The 19,152-nt window shown below is 41.0% G+C and overlaps 1 protein-coding gene across 1 annotated transcript in view; it reads left to right on the forward strand.

Moving 5' to 3' along the window:
* The first annotated feature begins 7,977 nt into the window (after nucleotides 1-7,977).
* LOC129817579 (gamma-aminobutyric acid receptor subunit rho-1-like) overlaps nucleotides 7,978-19,152 on the forward strand; it is a 51,919-nt gene continuing 40,744 nt past the window's right edge. The window contains exons 1-2 of the mRNA XM_055872978.1: nucleotides 7,978-8,380; nucleotides 16,951-17,001. Coding sequence (XP_055728953.1) covers nucleotides 8,274-8,380; nucleotides 16,951-17,001 — 158 coding nt within the window. The 5' untranslated portion in view covers nucleotides 7,978-8,273. The remainder of the gene's footprint in view (nucleotides 8,381-16,950; nucleotides 17,002-19,152) is intronic.

The following is a 19,152-nucleotide window of genomic DNA, read 5'->3' on the forward strand; positions in this document are numbered from 1 at the left end:
GTGAATGGTTTGTCCTCTGACAAATCAACTGTGCATTTCGGTGTTCCTCAAGGTTCCGTTTTAGGACCACTATTGTTTTCACTATATATTTTACCTCTTGGGGATGTTATTCGAAAACATAATGTTAACTTTCACTGCTATGCGGATGACACACAGCTGTACATTTCAATGAAACATGGTGAAGCCCCAAAATTGCCCTCGCTAGAAGCCTGTGTTTCAGACATAAGGAAGTGGATGGCTGAAAACTTTCTACTTTTAAACTCGGACAAAACAGAGATGCTTGTTCTAGGTCCCAAGAAACAAAGAGATCTTCTGTTAAATCTGACAATTCATCTTGATGGTTGTAAAGTCGTCTCAAATAAAACTGTGAAGGACCTCGGCGTTACTCTTGACCCTGATCTCTCTTTTGACGAACATATCAAGACTGTTTCAAGGACAGCTTTTTTCCATCTACGTAACATTGCAAAAATCAGAAATTTTCTGTCCAAAAATGATGCAGAAAAATTAATCCATGCATTTGTTACTTCTAGGTTAGACTACTGTAATGCTCTACTTTCCGGCTACCCGGATAAAGCACTAAATAAACTTCAGTTAGTGCTAAATACGGCTGCTAGAATCCTGACTAGAACCAAGAAATTTGATCATATTACTCCAGTGCTAGCTTCCCTACACTGGCTTCCTGTTAAGGCAAGGGCTGATTTCAAGGTTTTACTGTTAACCTATAAAGCGGTACATGGGCTTGCTCCTACCTATCTTTCCGAGTTGGTCCTGCCGTACATACCAATACGTACGCTACGGTCACAAGACGCAGGCCTCCTAATTGTCCCTAGAATTTCTAAGCAAACAGCGGGAGGCAGGGCTTTCTCCTATAGATCTCCATTTTTATGGAACAGTCTGCCTACCCATGTGATAGACGCAGACTCGGTCTCAACCTTTAAGTCTTTACTGAAGACTTATCTCTGCAGTAGGTCATATGATTGAGTGTAGTCTGGCCCAGGAGTGTGAAGGTGAACGGAAAGGCTCTGGAGCAACGAACCGCCCTTGCTGTCTCTGCCTGGCCGGTTCCCCTCTCTCCACTGGGATTCTCTGCCTCTAACCCTATTACAGGGGCTGAGTCACTGGCTTACTGGTGCTCTTTCTTGCCGTCCCTGGGAGGGGTGCGTCACTTGAGTGGGTTGAGTTACTGACGTGATCTTCCTGTCTGGGTTGGCGCCCCCCCTTGGTTTGTGCTGTGGTGGAGATCTTTGTTGGCTATACTCGGCCTTGTCTCAGGATTATAAGTTGGTGGTTGAAGATATCGCTCTAGTGGTGCGGGGGCTGTGCTTTGGCAAAGTGGGTGGGGTTATATCCTTCCTATTTGGCCCTGTCCGGGGGTATCTTCGGATGGGGCCACAGTTTCTCCTGACCGCTCCTGTCTCAGCCTCCAGTATTTATGCTGCAGTAGTTTGTGTCGGGGGGCTAGGGTCAGTTGGTTATACCTGGAGTACTTCTCCTGTCTTATCCAGTGTCCTGTGTGAATTTAAGTATGCTCTCTCTAATTCTCTCGTTCTCTCTTTCTTTCTCTCTCTCTGAGAACCTGAGCCCTAGGACCATGCGTCAGGACTACCGGGCATGATGACTCCTTGCTGTCCCCAGTCCGCCTGGCCTTGCTGCTATTCCAGTTTCAACTGTTCTGCCTGCGGTTACGGAACCCCTACCTGTCCCAGACCTGCTGTTTTCAACTCTTAATGATCGGCTATGAAAAGCCAACTGAGATTTATTCCTGATTATTATTTGACCATGCTTGTCATTTATGAACATTTTGAAAATCTTAGCTCTCTATAATTTTCTCCTTCTCTCTTTCTTTCTCTCGGAGGACCTGAGCCCTGGGACCATACGTCGGGACTGCCGGGCGTGGTGGCTCCTTGCTGTCCCCAGTCCGCCTGGCCTTGCTGCTGTTCCGGTTTAAGCTGTTCTGCCTGCGGTTATGGAACCGCCACCTGTCCCAGACCTGTTGTTTTTCAACTCTTAATGATCGGCTATGAAAAGCCAACTGAAAATGATTCATGATTATTATTTGACCATGCTTGTCACTTATGAACATTTTTGAACATCTTGGCATAGTTCTGTTATAATCTCCACCCGGCACAGCCAGAAGAGGACTGGCCACCCCTCATAGCCTGGTTCCTCTCTAGGTTTCTTCCTAGGTTTTGGCCTTTCTAGGGAGTTTTTCCTAGCCACCGTGCTTCTACACCTGCATTACTAGCTGTTTGGGGTTTTAGGCTGGGTTTCTGTACAGCACTTCGAGATATTAGCTGATGTACAAAGGGCTATATAAAATAAACTTGATTGAGGAGGTGCTGCCCAGCCTAAGGTTGTTTTTGTCTGCTAGTGGATATAACATTGAAGATTGTTCTAAAGGTACATTTTTTTTATTATGTTGAAATTTGGTTACCATGATTACAATCCTGTGGTTGTAATTTGCCCCTCAAAACAACAATTGATGACTTTTTTGAAATCCAATGTATTTTCCACGTAAATTCCACATCACAATACATTGACAAATTACATTGAAACAACGTTGATTCAACCAGTTTGTGCCCAGTAGGTTGTTTCTATGAAGCCATACACAAATATTTAGGAAGAGCACATGGGGCACAGATGTCAATTCAACGTCTATTCCAAGTTTGTTCAAAGTAATTTAATTGAAATGATGTGGAAACAACATTGATTCAACCAGTGTGTGCCCAGTGGGAGGTCATCATTTCATGATGTCTGTGAAGGAAGAAAAGTGGTCAGCATGTTAGGTCCAAAAAGCAGATTTTCACCAAGTCAAATGAATTTGTGTTAGTGGTTTCATGAGGCTTCTTTCTAAAGTAAACCAAAGTAGATAATTTAAAGAGCGTTCTATACATCAGTTGGGATCTCTATAAGCTACAATATGAGATCCTAAACCTAGCATGAAAGTGCATCCTTGTAGCTGTGTGGGCTAATATAGTAAAAATGTTTGGGGTTAGGTTAGTAGAGCCAATGGCCATGGGATAAGTTGAGCCAATGGTAAGTTGAGAAAATGTAAGGGTGTTCTACCAAGGGGTAATGCAAGAGGAAGTGTTTGGGAAATAAAGATAGATATGGTTTTAAAAAGGTAGTAGTAATATTTCATTCAGTACACAAATGTGTAGGTGGCTTAACTTACCCTGTGGTAAATTGTGCCAAGAGATCACTTTTTTTGGGACAAGCTGTTTTCAAAACGGTAATGTTTACATTAATTCTGATTATTTCCAGGGATACACAACATCCTGAAATATATATATTTATTTTATTTAACTAGGCAAGTCTGTTCTTATTTAAAATGACGGCCTACCCTGGCCAAACCCTAACGATGCTAGGCCAATTGTGCGCCGCCCTACGGGACTCCCAATCACAGCCAGTTGTGATACAGCCTGGAATCAAACCAGGGTCTGTAATGACACCTCTAGCACTGAGATGCAGTGCCTTAGACCGCTGCACCACTCGGGAGCCCCATATATGTAAATAGATTTTTTAGAAAGAATACCATATTTCCATTGACGGAGTGATTCTGAATGTAAAAAATGTCTGAACTTACTCCACTCTCCCCTACTTGAAATGTTTTTTAATTCTTAAACCCTTACCGTGTACCTATGTTTGTCCTCTGTAGCTGTGTTCCTTTCTTTGTTTGCTGAAATCCACACTTTTTAATAAAACATTAGTCAAATAAAACCACTGACTGTTTCCTCGTATCGACTGACGGCAACTCGATGTGGTCGGAGGTACACTCCGCCCACAGTCGTCTCAACCCAACTCCACTGAGATGTACATATTGTTGAGCTGAGAAACCCAGCAAAGTTGAACTCTAACCTTTGCCTCAACCACAACACTAACACTTGCTTCCTGTTCATAAAAATCTCACATAACATAATCTGAAGCAGATAATGAATGCACATAACAGAAAAGTCAATATCATGACACTTGTACTGTATATATGCATCAGAGAACATGAAGTTAATAGCTTTCAAATCTTTGCTGCAGAACAATCCTAACTGCCCTGTGGTGCTACCCTAGTCCATAACACCACGTGGCTACATCCCTTTTACTATTTGTGGTGCTGACAGTCAATCCCTAAGACACGTTCACGTGCCCTCATGGCTATGCCTAGTCTGACCAGATGCTGTGTTTTAGTGGTGGGTGCTTCTTTTATCTGTAAATCCGATTTCAGTCTGGCACAGAATAGTACTATGCTCCTCCCTGTGTTTTGGCCTATTCAGAGACTTCCCAGGTTCTGTCCTGATTCTGTTTGCAGGTAGGGATCAACTAATGATACAGTAGTATCAGGAGTACACTAAGACTTCATAGGCAGTACAGGAGTACTGTAGTATACTGATGCTGCTCCATCAGGAGTACTGTACTATACTGATACTCTTCCATCAGGAGTACTGTAGTGTACTGATACTCCTCCATCAGGAGTACTGTAGTGTACTGATACTCCTCCACCGGGAGTATTGTAGTGTACTGATACTCCACCATCAGGAGTACTCTAGTATACTGATACTCCTCCATCAGGAGTACTGTAGTATACTGATACTCTACTGTAAGGAGTATTGGAGTGCACTGATACTCCTCCATCAGGAGTACTGTAGTATATTGATACTCCTCCGTAAGGAGTATTGGAGTATACTGATACTCGTCCGTAAGGAGTATTGGAGTATACTGATACTCCTCCATCGGGAGTAACGTTACTGTAGTATACTGATACTGCTCCATCGGGAGTAAAGTTACTGTAGTATACTGATACTGCTCCATCAGGAGTAACGTTACTGGAGTATACTGATACTCCTCTATTAGGAGTCCTGGAGTATACTGATACTCCTCTATTAGGAGTACTGAAGTAAACTGATACTCCTCCATTGGGAGTAACATTTCAGTAGTGTACTGATATTCCTCCATTAGCAGTACTGGAGTATACTGATACTCCTCCATAACGAGTACTGTAGTATACTGATACTCCTCCATCAGGAGTACTGTAGTATACTGATACTCCTTCATCAGGAGTACTGGAGTATACTGATGCTCCTCCATCAGGAGTACTGGATTATACTGATACTCCTCCATCAGGAGTACTGGAGTATACTGATGCTCCTCCATCAGGAGTACTGGATTATACTGATACTCCTCCATCAGTGTCACGATCGTGTGGGAGTGAGACGGACCAAAACGCAGCATGTGGAAAATAAGCCATCTTCTTTTATTTATGAAGAAGGCAAAACGAAACACTTACAAACTAACAAAACAACAAACGTGAAGCTACAAAACGAAAGTGCACACACAAGCTACTAACGTTTAAACATAGACAATTCCCCACAACAAACTAAAGCCTATGGCTACCTTAAATATGGCTCCCAATCAGAGACAACAGAAACCAGCTGTCTCTAATTGGGAACCCATTCAGGCAACCATAGACTTTCCTAGACAACTACACACAACATAGACACAGCTAGACAACTATACTAAACATAAACCCAACTACTCTAAATAAACCCCCTAAACCTTACAACCACCCTGGACACTACAAAACCCACATAAATTACCCATGTCACAGCCTGACCTAACTAAAATAATAAAGAAAACAAAGAATACTAAGGCCAGGGCGTGACAATCAGGAGTACTGGAGTATACTGATGCTCCTCCATCAGGAGTACTGGATTATACTGATACTCCTCCATCAGGAGTACTGGATTATACTGATGCTCCTCCATCATCAAATCATCAAATCAAATGTATTTATAAAGCAGATGTCACAAAATCCTTAAACAGAAACCCAGCCTAAAACCCCAGACAGCAAGCAATGCAGATGTAGAAGCACAGCTTTCCCTACGAATATCAGTGGAACAAGGAGTTGAAGACACTATATATACATTTTCTGATTAGCCCAAAGGACATTCAGCCAAATTTACACAACTGTGGGAAGCATTGGAATCAACACAGCCAGCATACCTGTGGAACACTTTCAACACCTTGTAGAGTCCATGCCCTGACGAATTGAGGTTGTTCTGAGGGCAAAAGGGTGTGCATCTCAATATTATTAGGAAGGTGTTCCTAATGTTTTGAACACTCAGTGTAAAAAAACAAACATTTTATTACACATATAAACATCTATGAATTAAAAATATGAGAACAGTAATGGTACATGCAATAATTTCTAGTGAATTAACACAAATGTGAAAAATGTGTGGATATAGCGTTTTGGAAATAAACTCTTCAGGAAGTTTTCCTCTCATGTCTGAAGAAGATGACATTGTTGAAGGGTTTGTTTAAGCTTATCAGCATTAATGTTTGATCAGTTTATCACCAAGAAGGGAAAAGTATACATAGATCAGTAAAGAGAATTACAACACAGTTACATTGCACACAAACACTATGATTGCTGCTTGACTAACCAGCTGTCTCTCACAGGGACCTTCATTGTCATCCTTTGTCACACATTTAATGTATTCTTCTATGTCTTTCACCTAAACATAATTTACCATTAATAATCGGTTGTTCGCAGGCGAGAATACAATCACGAAAGGCTAGCCCTCGTGGGAAGCAGTTGAGGGTAAATCTCCCAGCCTGGAGTAGAAGCACAACTGACAACAACACAAAGCCAGCCAAGCCCAATGGCCCCCACAGACACACAGGCCAACAGATTACACAGAACACGCTACTAAAATGAGCTCAAATGATAGAATGAGCATAGGAACAGGGAAAAAATAGTAGGCTATAAACATCTCAATGGTAGGCATTAAGAAATGTACTACTTGATTTGTCAAGCCATCGCTAGTGTTGTCAGGTCTTACAAAACATCTAAGTCGGTCTTATATCAAGAATAAACAGGAACGTTGTCCAGAGGCAATCTAGAAGCCGGAAGATTGCTGGTTCAAGTCCAGAGCTGGGCAATGAAAAGTGTGAACTGAACTGACAACCGGAAGGCTGCTGGTTTCAGATTATGTATACCATCTACTAACATTGTGACCTTGAGCAAGGCACATAAACCCTAAACTGCTCATGAGGTGCTGTACTGTGACTGACCCTGTCCTTCTCCCAAAATGTGTCTTGTGTTTGTTTCTAGGGGGATTGGGAGGAGACCAAAATACACATTTCCTTTGTGAGCTGGACAATAACTTTCTCTTCTCCTGTCTTCTATTGAAGTCAACAGAGCATGACATGGTGCTCCTCTCACTACTGGAAATAGCTTTTGGATTTACTTAAAAAGCATCAGGAATGATTGTGGTGACAGTTATCCCAAAATAAACTGCATGTCTTGTTAAAAAGTCCAGTCCAGCATCCGTAGTCACAGTACCAGATAGTGGTTCAGCCTGGTCTGTGGACCAGAGGTTGGAAACCTCCGCAGTAAGGCCACTGATCTAACACCAGTAATGGCTTTTACATCCATTACAGTGAGATGCACATGGCTTCAATAAAAGTGGATTTTGTTTGTGCTGCTGTTTCATGCAGCAGCTTACAGCTCTGTTTAGCCTTGTGAAAACTCTCTCCGATGTGGGCTGCTAATGTAGCCTACCCATAGATTACAAAATGTAGTAATTGCAATGTTTTAGCGTCTACATTACAACGTGGTAATGTCATTTGACTATAGGCTTCTGTCAATATGGTATTATGAAAACAATGAGTGGACATTGTTGTGAAAACAAAGAATAGTGAATAGCCATTGTTTAAACAGATAGATTGTTATAGGATTTACTTTATGAAAAAGTGTATTTCAAGACTTTTGATAGAGTGTATGTTCCTTAGCCACGTGTCAGGTGTTCTGAGGCAGTCCAGCCCACAAGATCATTTTCAATAATTCCCGCCCTATAGCCTAACAATATCATATCATGTGCTCAAATACGTAAATATATTTAGGCTAGAGTGTAGGGACGGGAATCTATAATTTCTGAGAACTGCACTCACATTTTAACCTGGCAAACGGAATCCGCTCTTGACAGACGGAAAACAGGGCGTAGGCTATATGCTGACATATACTGATAGGGAGAAAATCCGAGCCATCTGACGTGGAAGGATTTATAGGTTTAGACGAAATTGCTTTCCGACAGTGAGATCAAATACAGTGGTATGTTTCAGTGTGTATATGTGTCTGTAGTATTTCACATTGATTTGGCGCCAACGGTAGCCTACCAAGGATCATGCCCGAGTCACGTAAAACTTTTTCACTGTAGCCTTTATTTTCTGAAACTGGACTTTTGGACAACTGGGTCCAGAACGCTGTCAGTGTGGAAATTATGTCCACGGATGTCCTACTACTGCTGCTACTTGCCTGGATGGTCGGTGCTTCTGGGAGATCAATTGGTCCGAGGGGACACGTGCGTCAGACCTACAGCCAAATCAGGTAGCCTACAATATTTAGGCTTTAAATTATTGATGAGTGTAGATGTGAGTGAAATGATCGTAATGTCAAGATGTGCATTGATATACCTAGGATCTATAAGCTAATGAATTCTGAGAAACATGCTCTTGCTTCTTGTGAAAGTTTTAACTGCGTCAACCTGTGCTGTGGGTAGGCCTATTATTGGTGGGTATAGGCTAAACAACAATCGATAAAAAGCGCGGGAGGACTGTAATTTATGTGCTATCAGTGACGCTCAAGATGACAATCACTTACGCTGCACTGTTGGAACAGCATGCCCTTTATATTTGATTTAAGCTAACTGTCCAGTGTTTCCAGATTTCTATTAAATATGACCTATAATTAATTACAATAGTGAAAAACTTTTTTGTTGTTGTAATTAAGTACGTTAAAAAGCTGATTTGTCTGTGTTTGAATAGTGTCAGCTTAACCCAACAACAGAATGGTGTGGGCATATACCGGTCATTGAACCCCCTAGAGTAGATGTCCATTTCCTCCTCGAAAATCGAATTATGAAACAAAAGTCCCCATCAAAATTAATGTTTTTTTTGCATGGGATGCTTCTCAATCCACCACATCCGCAAATGTCGTGCTTGTTCTGCATCTGCAGTGGAAGGTGGCAAAGCTACAGTGGTGTTTCTCAGACCAGGAGACATTCCGAAAATCGGTCTGCTCGTGAAAACGTCTAGAAGCGTATGAACTGTTTGGGCTACAAACTAATATGACCCCTCTATGGGAAGATGAGACTCTCACAAACACATTCATGTGGGTTGTTTTGCTCTAGGCCACCAAGCCTCGCAAAACTTGTCTGAAGGTAGCCCAGTACCAGTTAAAAAAAATTATGGAAGTATATATGGAAGTATATATGGAAGTACTTTAGGGATTAAATATGGGTAAAAAATGAATAAAAATCCTGGGCTAAAAGCAGAAGGGACAAATTCAATGTTTCTTCAAATATATTTTATATATGTTTTCTTTACAGGTGTCCTACAATTCTAAATCAAATAGCTAAATGATCCTTGGTGTGACCATCTTAAAATATATATATATATATATATTTTACTAAGCAAGTCAGTTAAGAACAAATTCTTATTTACAATGAATGACAGCCTACCGGTTACCTGCCTTGTTCAGGGGCATAACGGTAGAATTTTGTACCTTGTCAGCTTGGGATTCAATCCAGCAACCTTTTGGTTACTGACCCGATGCTCTAAGCCACAGGTGTCAAACTCATTCCACGGGGGGCCGAGTGTCTGCAGGTTTTCGCTCCTCCCTTGTACTTGATTGATGAATTAACATCACTAATTAGTTAGGAACTCCCCACACCTGTTTGTCTAGGGCTTCATTGAAAGGAAAAACCAAAAACCTGCAGACACTAGGCCCTCCGTGGAATGAGTTTGACACCCCTGCCTAAGCACTAGGCTACCTGCCGCCCCAATTACTTAGGTTAGCTTAGTAGAAACCCAGCCCCCGGCCATTAGACGTTTAAAGAAATATTCATGTGAGTAGACCGCTGATTGGCCAGCTCAGCCATTGAGGCAGGATGACATCATTCTCTATGTGGAAATAGCAGGCTTTTTTAAAACGTTCTGTTTGAAGTGTGGTTTTTAGTGGTGTTTTTTCTCCAATTTATGCTTTGGCCACAGTTATGAGTATAAAATGAGTCAACAACATTATTTAGGTAACAGAACATTAACTTTTAAAAATGAGATTTTCACTTTTTTCTATAATTCATCCAAGGACTACTCTATATAACCATAGATCTACATAACTAGATGAAAAAATACCTGAATTACCAGATGTTATCATTTTTGAAGGGGATATTTATAAAAATGTCAGTATTTAAGCTTTCTGTATTATGCTATGTATTTTATGTGCCAGTCTGTATTGTTTAGGTGGCTTGAATGGAATGCTGATGCGTGATACAGTATAGAGGGGATTGTTGGTGACAAGGTGACAGTTCGTGGTTAGAAAAATCACTTTCTCTGATTACGTAATCTCATTTTGTTTATTGTTATTGTGGCTTTGCTGCCTGGAGGTTATTTGATTGGAAAGCAAAAGACCAAAATCCCAGTGTAATTAAAAGTGATTTTTAATACATCAATGATGTCACCGTCTAGATTGGTTGATTTTATAGATTAGGAATTAGCTCCATTTGTGCTGCATACAGTATGTCATAGTCTGTACACTATTGCAGAATAGCAGTGCCTGCCGCAGCTTCAACCTGACTAAACAGAATAAGCCTATTCCTACAGTGCCTCTTCACCATGCTCTGAACCCCTCACTTCACATCAATGGTGGGCACTGTCAGGGCAAGCTGGGTACATACAGGAACTTAGTGCCCCAGGAATATTGAGACAGCAGGTGTTCTAATTACATCAGTAACCTCGAGGTCCAAAAACTGATATTGGTCGCAGCAGATTTAGCCATTACCATGGCTTTTTACCAGTGCTTGTCCAGGCCAATCACATCGCAACACATCCAAGTCCACCTCACAAGCTGCAACAAAATACATGAATCATTGGGTCATATTGACCCAATGTATTCAAACAGGCATTATCTGTGTGTCTTGCACTGTATTGCACAAATCACATTGCACAAATGAGGGCCCATAGTACACTGTAATCTCTATAACCACTATGTTTAAAGTAGCGATGATCTCCTGTATCCCTCAAAGCTCCAATTGCTTTGATCCTTGAACCTTAGTTTAGTTATAAAACCAAACTACATTTCTTAATGCTATCCTCTCACCACATTTCTGTATAGCTGCTTCTCACTGTTTTATGTTGTCTAATGCTTAGAGCAAAAACATCACATTTTGGACCTTTTGCATAATCATTAGCCTGTTTTTGTTGTGAGGAGGCTGGGGGGATAAATGTTGTACTCTTTTAGACCTCGGATTGGATGTGTTTATTTTAGTTCCCAGATATTGCATCGATTCAAATAACTAACTCATCATCAAGCTTTGATTATTTTAATCAGCTGTGTAGTGCTAGGCCAAAAAACAAAACGTGCATCCAGGGAGTGCCCCAGGGCCGAGTTTGAGAAACCCTGGTTTAACGGTTGACATATGGCACAGAACGGCCCGAGTTCGGGAAACCCTGTGTTAAACCACAAATGGATATGCTGACCTCACCCTTCTGCTGATGGGCCAATCCCTTATGACAATAGAAGGGCATGGGAACTCTGATCATCATTGAAGACCATAGCATTAACAATTCAGTCAGTGCCTGCCAAAAACAATTTAATCATCGATACTGTAATGTTACAAAAAATCCCAGGGGCATTTGCTGAGAGTGTTGAGATTAAGTTACTTTTCCTCAGAATTTCTCTTTGTGACACCCAGTGTACGTACACCTTCTTCCTTTACTTTACTTTAAAATACCTAGAGAGGATCATAGTCCCAACATTAATCATGTTTGGCCTTGTGAGAAGAATATGTCATTGATTTACTCGAACTGTATATGTGTGTGACGATTCCAGTGGATTTGAACAGCAGGATTTTCACTCAGGATGCATGATGTTTGAAGCATGATTGTCACTCAGGATGCATGATGTTTGAAGCATGATTGTCACTCAGGATGCATGATGTTTGAAGCATGATTGTCACTCAGGATGCATGATGTTTGAAGCATGATTGTCACTCAGGATGCATGATGTTTGAAGCATGATTGTCACTCAGGATGCATGATGTTTGAAGCATGATTGTCACTCAGGATGCATGATGGTTGAAGCATGATTGTCACTCAGGATGCATGATGGTTGAAGCATGATTGTCACTCAGGATGCATGATGGTTGAAGCATGATTGTCACTCAGGATGCATGATGGTTGAAGCATGATTGTCACTCAGGATGCATGATGTTTGAAGCATGATTGTCACTCAAGATGCATGATGTTTGAAGCATGATTTGACCATTTTTTTGTCAAAATAGGAAAAGAACTTGCACATATGTGTCGGCATTTTTTTACATTTTTAGGTCAACCAGATTTGGGTAGGTAGGTCACCCATAATTCTCTCTGCTTGCCATTAGAGTTCTTTCAGAGTAATGCCTTTTCCTAGGTGTTACTGCACTGTTGGAGCTAGAAGCACAAGCATTTCGCCACACCTGCGATAACATCTGCAAATCTATGTACGCGACCAATAAACGTTGATTTGATATTTAACACCGCTTTGAATTTGTTTTTATAGTCTGACAGATGTTTTATTATAGTTGCCAAGATAAATCTGCTTGGTATGTTTATCATTTTGAGTGTGTATATAGACATAAAGGGCTTACGTTACTGTATACTGATATCAAACTATGTTGTTGAAGGGACACAACAAATAAGATTGTCTTAAATTGGATATTCATTGCAAATCATAAATGGACCAAAATAGTCAAGCTCTGACTTGACGCATTCTAAAGCAATTAAAAAATCATCTGCAAACTGAATTTGCTTACTGTCATTCTGAAACGAATTACATAATAAAAACATTTTTATGAAACTTGTATGTCATGAGAGAATCATATCATAATTCCCAGATTAAGATATATTTATAGAAAAAAAGATTACATCAGTGAATCCCTCCCTGCTAAAGCAGTGACTGCTCTAATAGCCTGGTGAATATTCTCCTAAAGTGCTTTTAACCTGCGCATATAGAGCTTTTAATCTGCATAGATAGAGCTTTTAACCTGCAGACTCATTAAATGGTGCTGAGTAGTCCTAGCAGCTGCCTGGACTAAACTAACACTGCACAACTGGGCAAGAGGACAAGTACATTAGTGTCTCGTTTGTAAACAGACGCCTCACAAGTCCTCAACTGGCAGCTTTATTAAATAGTACCCGCAAAACACCAGTCTCAACAGTGAAGAGGCGACTCCAGGATGCTGGCCTTTTAGGCAGAGTTGCAAAGAAAAAGCCATATCTCAGAGACTGGTGTTTTGCGGGTACAATTTAATGAAGCTGCCAGTTGAGGACTTGTGAGGCGTCTGTTTCTCAAACTAGACACTCTAATATACTTGTCCTCTTGCTCAGTTGTGCACCGGGGCCTCCCACTGCTCTTTCTATTCTGCTTAGAGACAGTTTGCGCTGTTCTGTGAAGGGAGTAGTACACAGCGTTAGTTTCTTGGTATTTCTCGCATGGAATAGCCTTCATTTCTCAGAACAAGAATAGACTGACGAGGTTCAGAAGAAAGGAGTTTGTTTCTGGCTATTTTGAGCCTGTAATCAAACCCACAAATGCTGATGCTCCAGATACTCAACAAGTCTAAAGAAGGCCAGTTTTATTGCTGCTTCAATCAGAACAACATTTTTCAGCTGTGCTAACATAATTGCAAAAGGGTTTTATAATGATCAATTAGGATTAGCTAACACAATGTGCCATTGGAACACAGGAGTGATGGTTGCTGATAATGGGCCTCTGTATGCCTATGTAGATATTCCATTAAAAATAATCTGTTTCCAGCTACAATAGTCATTTATAACATTAACAATGTCTACACTGTATTTCTGATCAATTTGATGTTATTTTAATGGACAAAAAATGTGCTTTACGTTAAAAAACAAGTACATTTCTAAGTGACCCCAAACTTTTCTACGGTAGTGTATATTTTAATGTTGTTTCCCAAATAGCACCCTATTATTCCCTATATGAGTGGTGTAAATTGCTGTCTGACATAAAACTATTTGAAAAAAACATTTAACTACATCATGATATTATCATTCATTCCAAGGCAATAACAAACACATTGTTAAATTAATATAGTACAAAGTCTTTGTTTATATACAGTACATGTTTCTATTGAGAGGTGGCTGTCCCACTTTCTGACTCCTAAATGTCATGTTTGAAAATAAATAATTTGTCATTTTTGTAACATTATTATTTGAATAGAACATCTTGAGTTGTTCTATTATTACATAGAAAGATATTGATCTATTTTGAGGTTTTGTTTATTTTTAAACATCTTTCTCAAAAAAATGCTGTCCCACCTTGGATGTCACTACCGAAACACCTAAAAAGACTGCAGAATGAATGTGCATTAAGCCACATTGCAGAATGAATGTGCCTTAGCCACACCCCTACAAATATCACCAGGTGATGGGATTGCACCCCTCTCCAGCATGGCCACATAGTGAGTAGTCTGTCTGCAAACATCTTCATGTATTTTTAAGAAGTGTTACTACTGAACACCACAGGGGAGCAGTAAGAAAAAGTATGAAAATGTATGCACTCACTCTGGATTAGAGTGTTTTCTAAATTACTAAAATGTAAAAATATATGGTTTGGCTGGGATCTGTCCAAATTATAGCTCGCCAGCCAAATGCTAGCTATAGGGATTCATGAACTTCTTTGGGATCAGTGTCCCTTCCACGGGACGGTTGAGCTAGCGTAGGCTAATGCGATTAGCATGAGGTTGTAAGTAACAAGAACATTTCACAGGACATAGACATATCTGATATTGGCAGAAAGCTTAAATTCTTTTTAATCTAACTGCACTGTCCAATTTACAGTGAAAGAATACCATGCTATTGTTTGAGGAGAGTGCACAATTTTGAACATGAAAAGTTATTAATAAACAAATTAGGCACATTTGGGCAGTCTTGACACAAAAGTTTGAACAGAAATGCAATGGTTCATTGGATCAGTCTAAAACTTTGCACATACACTGCTGCCATCTAGTGGCCAAAATCCAAACTGCGCCTGTGCTGGAATAATACATTATGGCCTTTCTCTTGCATTTCAAAGATGAGAGTACAAAAAAATACAAAATAATGTTTTTTTTTTTCTTTGTATTATCTTTTACCATATCTATTGTGTTATATTCTCCTACACTCCTTTCACATTTCCACAACCTTCAAAGTGTTTCCTTTCAAATGGTACCAAGAATATACATATCCTTGCTTCAGGGCCTGAGCTACAGGCAGTTAGATTTGGGGATGTAATTTTAGGCGAAAATTGCGGATCTTTAAATAGACCCATGGGGCGGCGCACAATTGGCCCAGTGTCGTCCGGGCTAGGGGAGGGTTTGGCTGGCAGGGATGTTCCTGTCTCATCGCGCACTAGCGACTCCTGTGGCGGGCCGGGTGCAATGCACGCCGACACTGTCGCCAGGTGTACATTGCTTCCTCCGACGCATTGGTGCGGCTGGCTTCTGGGTTAAGCGGGCGTTGTGTCAAGAATCAGTGTGGCTTGACTGGGTTGTGTTTCGGAGGACGCATGGCTCTCGTCCTTCGCCTCTCCCGACTCCGTACGGGAGTTGCAGCGATGGGACAGGACTGTAAATACCAATTGGATACCATGAAATTGGGGAGAAAAAAGGGGTAAAATGTTTTAAATAAATAAGTCTAAATTGTCCAAACCGAAATGGTCACAACCAAAACAATTGACACCATAGAAATATAAATAGGTCTCATCTTTGTATCTGTGCCATTATGGCGTCTGTGATTGCAGGCAGCGGCGCCATTGAGGCTATCTCCATTTTAAAGCCATGCTCTACCGAGCTACAGAGGACCACCATGTGAGTAGTGGACAAGTGTACACTTCAGGAAAAAGTGTTGAGTATTCAGATGCAAAGCAAGCAGGGTCTCCAACCCTCCAAGAGCCCAAACTTTGACATTGAACATTTTACAGAGAACAATAATGTAAAGGGTCTTTGTGCAACAGGTGGGACGGAGTCAGGCGCAGAACACAGAGGAGGAGTAATAACGGACTTTTACTCAAGACAACAGCAAAATAAATTCCACGGAGGGAAAACAATCCAGCTCACAAAATAGTAGTGACTGCTAAACACAGAACAAATACGCACAAAACCATGTGGGAACCAGATGGTTAAATAGGGAATAAATAATAATGTAATGGAAACCAGGTATGTACAAAAAAAATGGACAATGAATCGTAGATCGGTGGCGGCTAGAAAATCGGTGATGTCGACCGCTGAACGAACACAGAGAGGCACCAACTTCGGCGGAAGTCGTGACAAATATAAAGATATTTCTCTGAATTCAATTTAAAGGTTTTGAAAATCCGGTTAAAAATCATGTTTGAACTATTTAGTAAATTTTGTATACAAATACAATTTATAAAGTGAATCTGATCACTACTGTGCATGGTTCTCCCTTTACTGCAACTTTTTCACTACGTTTCGGAAGTGACAAACTTAGTGCCTAACAAGCAATTTAGGACACTATTTTCAAATATACAATACAAACAAAGTGTGTGAGTAGTAGATCTGTCTATCTGACATACTGTATGTTGGAAGAGATGTGCGCTTCAAAAATTAGAATAACCAACCCCCAATTTGCACCACTTTTGTAGAATCACCCATATAGTGCACTACTTTTGACCAGGGCCCTATCATACTGCACTTCCCACTTTCAAGCAATGCTTTAAGCAATACTCTGTTCTACAATACTACCAACAAGTGGACGAATGCTGTTGCAAATTGATTGTTGTGTTATTTTTTAAAGATGCACAGGGGACTTCTGACGAACTCTTCTGATGAGCTGTTGGAATAGTCTGATGTTGAATGTAGTCTCCTTTACATCAAATTTTTCTTGTTTTTCTTATAGATTCATACGAGAAGTACCATCGACTGTACAAGGACGTCAAAAAGTTAGCAGGTAAGAATCCTTCATCGAAATACAATGTTACAGAGAGTATAGTCGAGAGGATCTGATTTAGGGGAACAAAGCAACTCTCACCACAGGATTATTTACTTAGGGCTTTAAATAAGTATATAACTATTTGGATGGGATAAGATTTAATGGGGAACCTCAGGTAATGCAATTATGTGCACGAGCACAAATCACCACATCTGTCTATTTAGTTCCGTCTGAATTTGTCATGCCAGTCATTTTTACTTGGCAGAAAGGTTATTATCCTAGCACTAAAAACCTACTGTTTTTTGGAAATCTCCCAGGTCCTCTGATAATACTTATCCCGTGCAAATCGTCATCCCTGTGTTTTGAGGGTTATTACAGTCGTGGTCAAATGTTTTGAGAATGACACAAATATTAATTTTCAAAAAGTCTGCTGCCTCAGTTTGTATGATGGCAATTTGCATATACTCCAGAATGTTATGAAGAGTGATCAGATGAATTGCAATTAATTGCAAAGTCCCTCTTTGCCATGCAAATCAACTGAATCCCACAAAAACATTTCCTCTGCATTTCAGCCCTGCCACAAAAGGACCAGCTGACATCATGTCAGTGATTCTCGGGTTAACACAGGTGTGAGTGTTGACGAGGACAAGGCTGGAGATCACTCTGTCATGCTGATTGAGTTCAAATAACAGACTGGAAGCTTCAAAAGGAGGGTGGTGCTTGGAATCATTGTTCTTCCTCTGTCAGCCATGGTTACCTGCAAGGAAAGACGTGCCGTCATCATTGCTTTGCAGAAAAAGGGTTTCACAGATGAGGATATTGCTGCCAGTAAGATTGCACCTATATCAACCATTTATCGAATCATCAAGAACTTCAAGGAGAGCGGTTCGATTGTTGTGATGAAGGCTTCAGGGCGCCCAAGAAAGTCCAGCAAGCGCCAGGACCGTCTCCTAAAGTTGATTCAGCTGCGGGATTGGGGCACCACCAGTACAGAGCTTGCTCAGGAATGGCAGCAGGCAGGTGTGAGTGCATCTTCACGCACAGTGAGGCAAAGACTTTTGAAGGATGGCCTGGTGTCAAGAAGGGCAGCAAAGAAGCCACTTCTCTCCAGGAAAAACATCAGGGACAGACTGATATTCTGCAAAAGGTACAGGGATTGGACTGCTGAGGACTGGGGTAAAGTCATTTTCTCTGATGAATCCCCTTTCCGATTGTTTGGGGCATCCAGAAAAAAAGCTTGTCCAGAGAAGACAAGGTGAGCGCTAGCATCAGTCCTGTGTCATGCCAACAGTAAAGCATCCTGAGACCATTCATGTGTGGGGTTGCTTCTCAGCCAAGGGAGTGTGCTCACTCACAATTTTGCCTAAGAACACAGCCATGAATAAAGAACGGTACCAACACATCCTCCAAGAGCAACTTCTCCCAACCATCCAGGAACCATCCATGAACAGTTTGGTGACGAACAATGCCTTTTCCAGCATGATGGAGCACCTTGCCATAAGGCAAAAGTGATAACTAAGTGGCTCGGGGAACAAAACATCGATATTTTGGGTCCATGGCCAAGAAACTCCTTAATACCATTTAGAACTTGTGGTCAATCCTCAAGAGGCGGGTGGACAAACAAAAACCCACAAATTCTGACAAACTCCAAGCATTGATTATGCAAGAATGGGCTGCCATCAGTCCATTGTGGCCCAGAAGTTAATTGACAGCATGCCAGGGCAGATTGCAGAGGTCTTGAAAAAGAAGGGTCAACACTGCAAATATTGACTCTTTGCATCAACTCCATTGTAACGTTTGTTCTCCTCCTCGTCTGAGGAGGAGCAGGGATCGGACCAAAACGCAGCTTGTGTGGAATACATGATGAATTTATTTAAACGAGACGAACACGAAACACACTTGATAAATTACAAAATAACAAAACGACGTAGACCGACCTGAACATGAGAACATACAGAACACGAAGAACGCACGAACAGGAACAGACTAAACAAACGAAACAGTCCCGTGTGGTACATACACTGACACGGAAGACACTCACCCACCAACAAACAGTGTGAACAGCCTACCTTCATATGGTTCTCAATCAGAGGAAACGTCAAACACCTGCCCCTGATTGAGAACCATATAAGGCTAAATAACAATGAACCTAAACATAGAAACAAATAA

This window comes from Salvelinus fontinalis, chromosome 20 (assembly GCF_029448725.1).
Source record: "Salvelinus fontinalis isolate EN_2023a chromosome 20, ASM2944872v1, whole genome shotgun sequence".
In the NCBI taxonomy this organism is placed as follows: Eukaryota; Metazoa; Chordata; class Actinopteri; order Salmoniformes; family Salmonidae; genus Salvelinus; species Salvelinus fontinalis.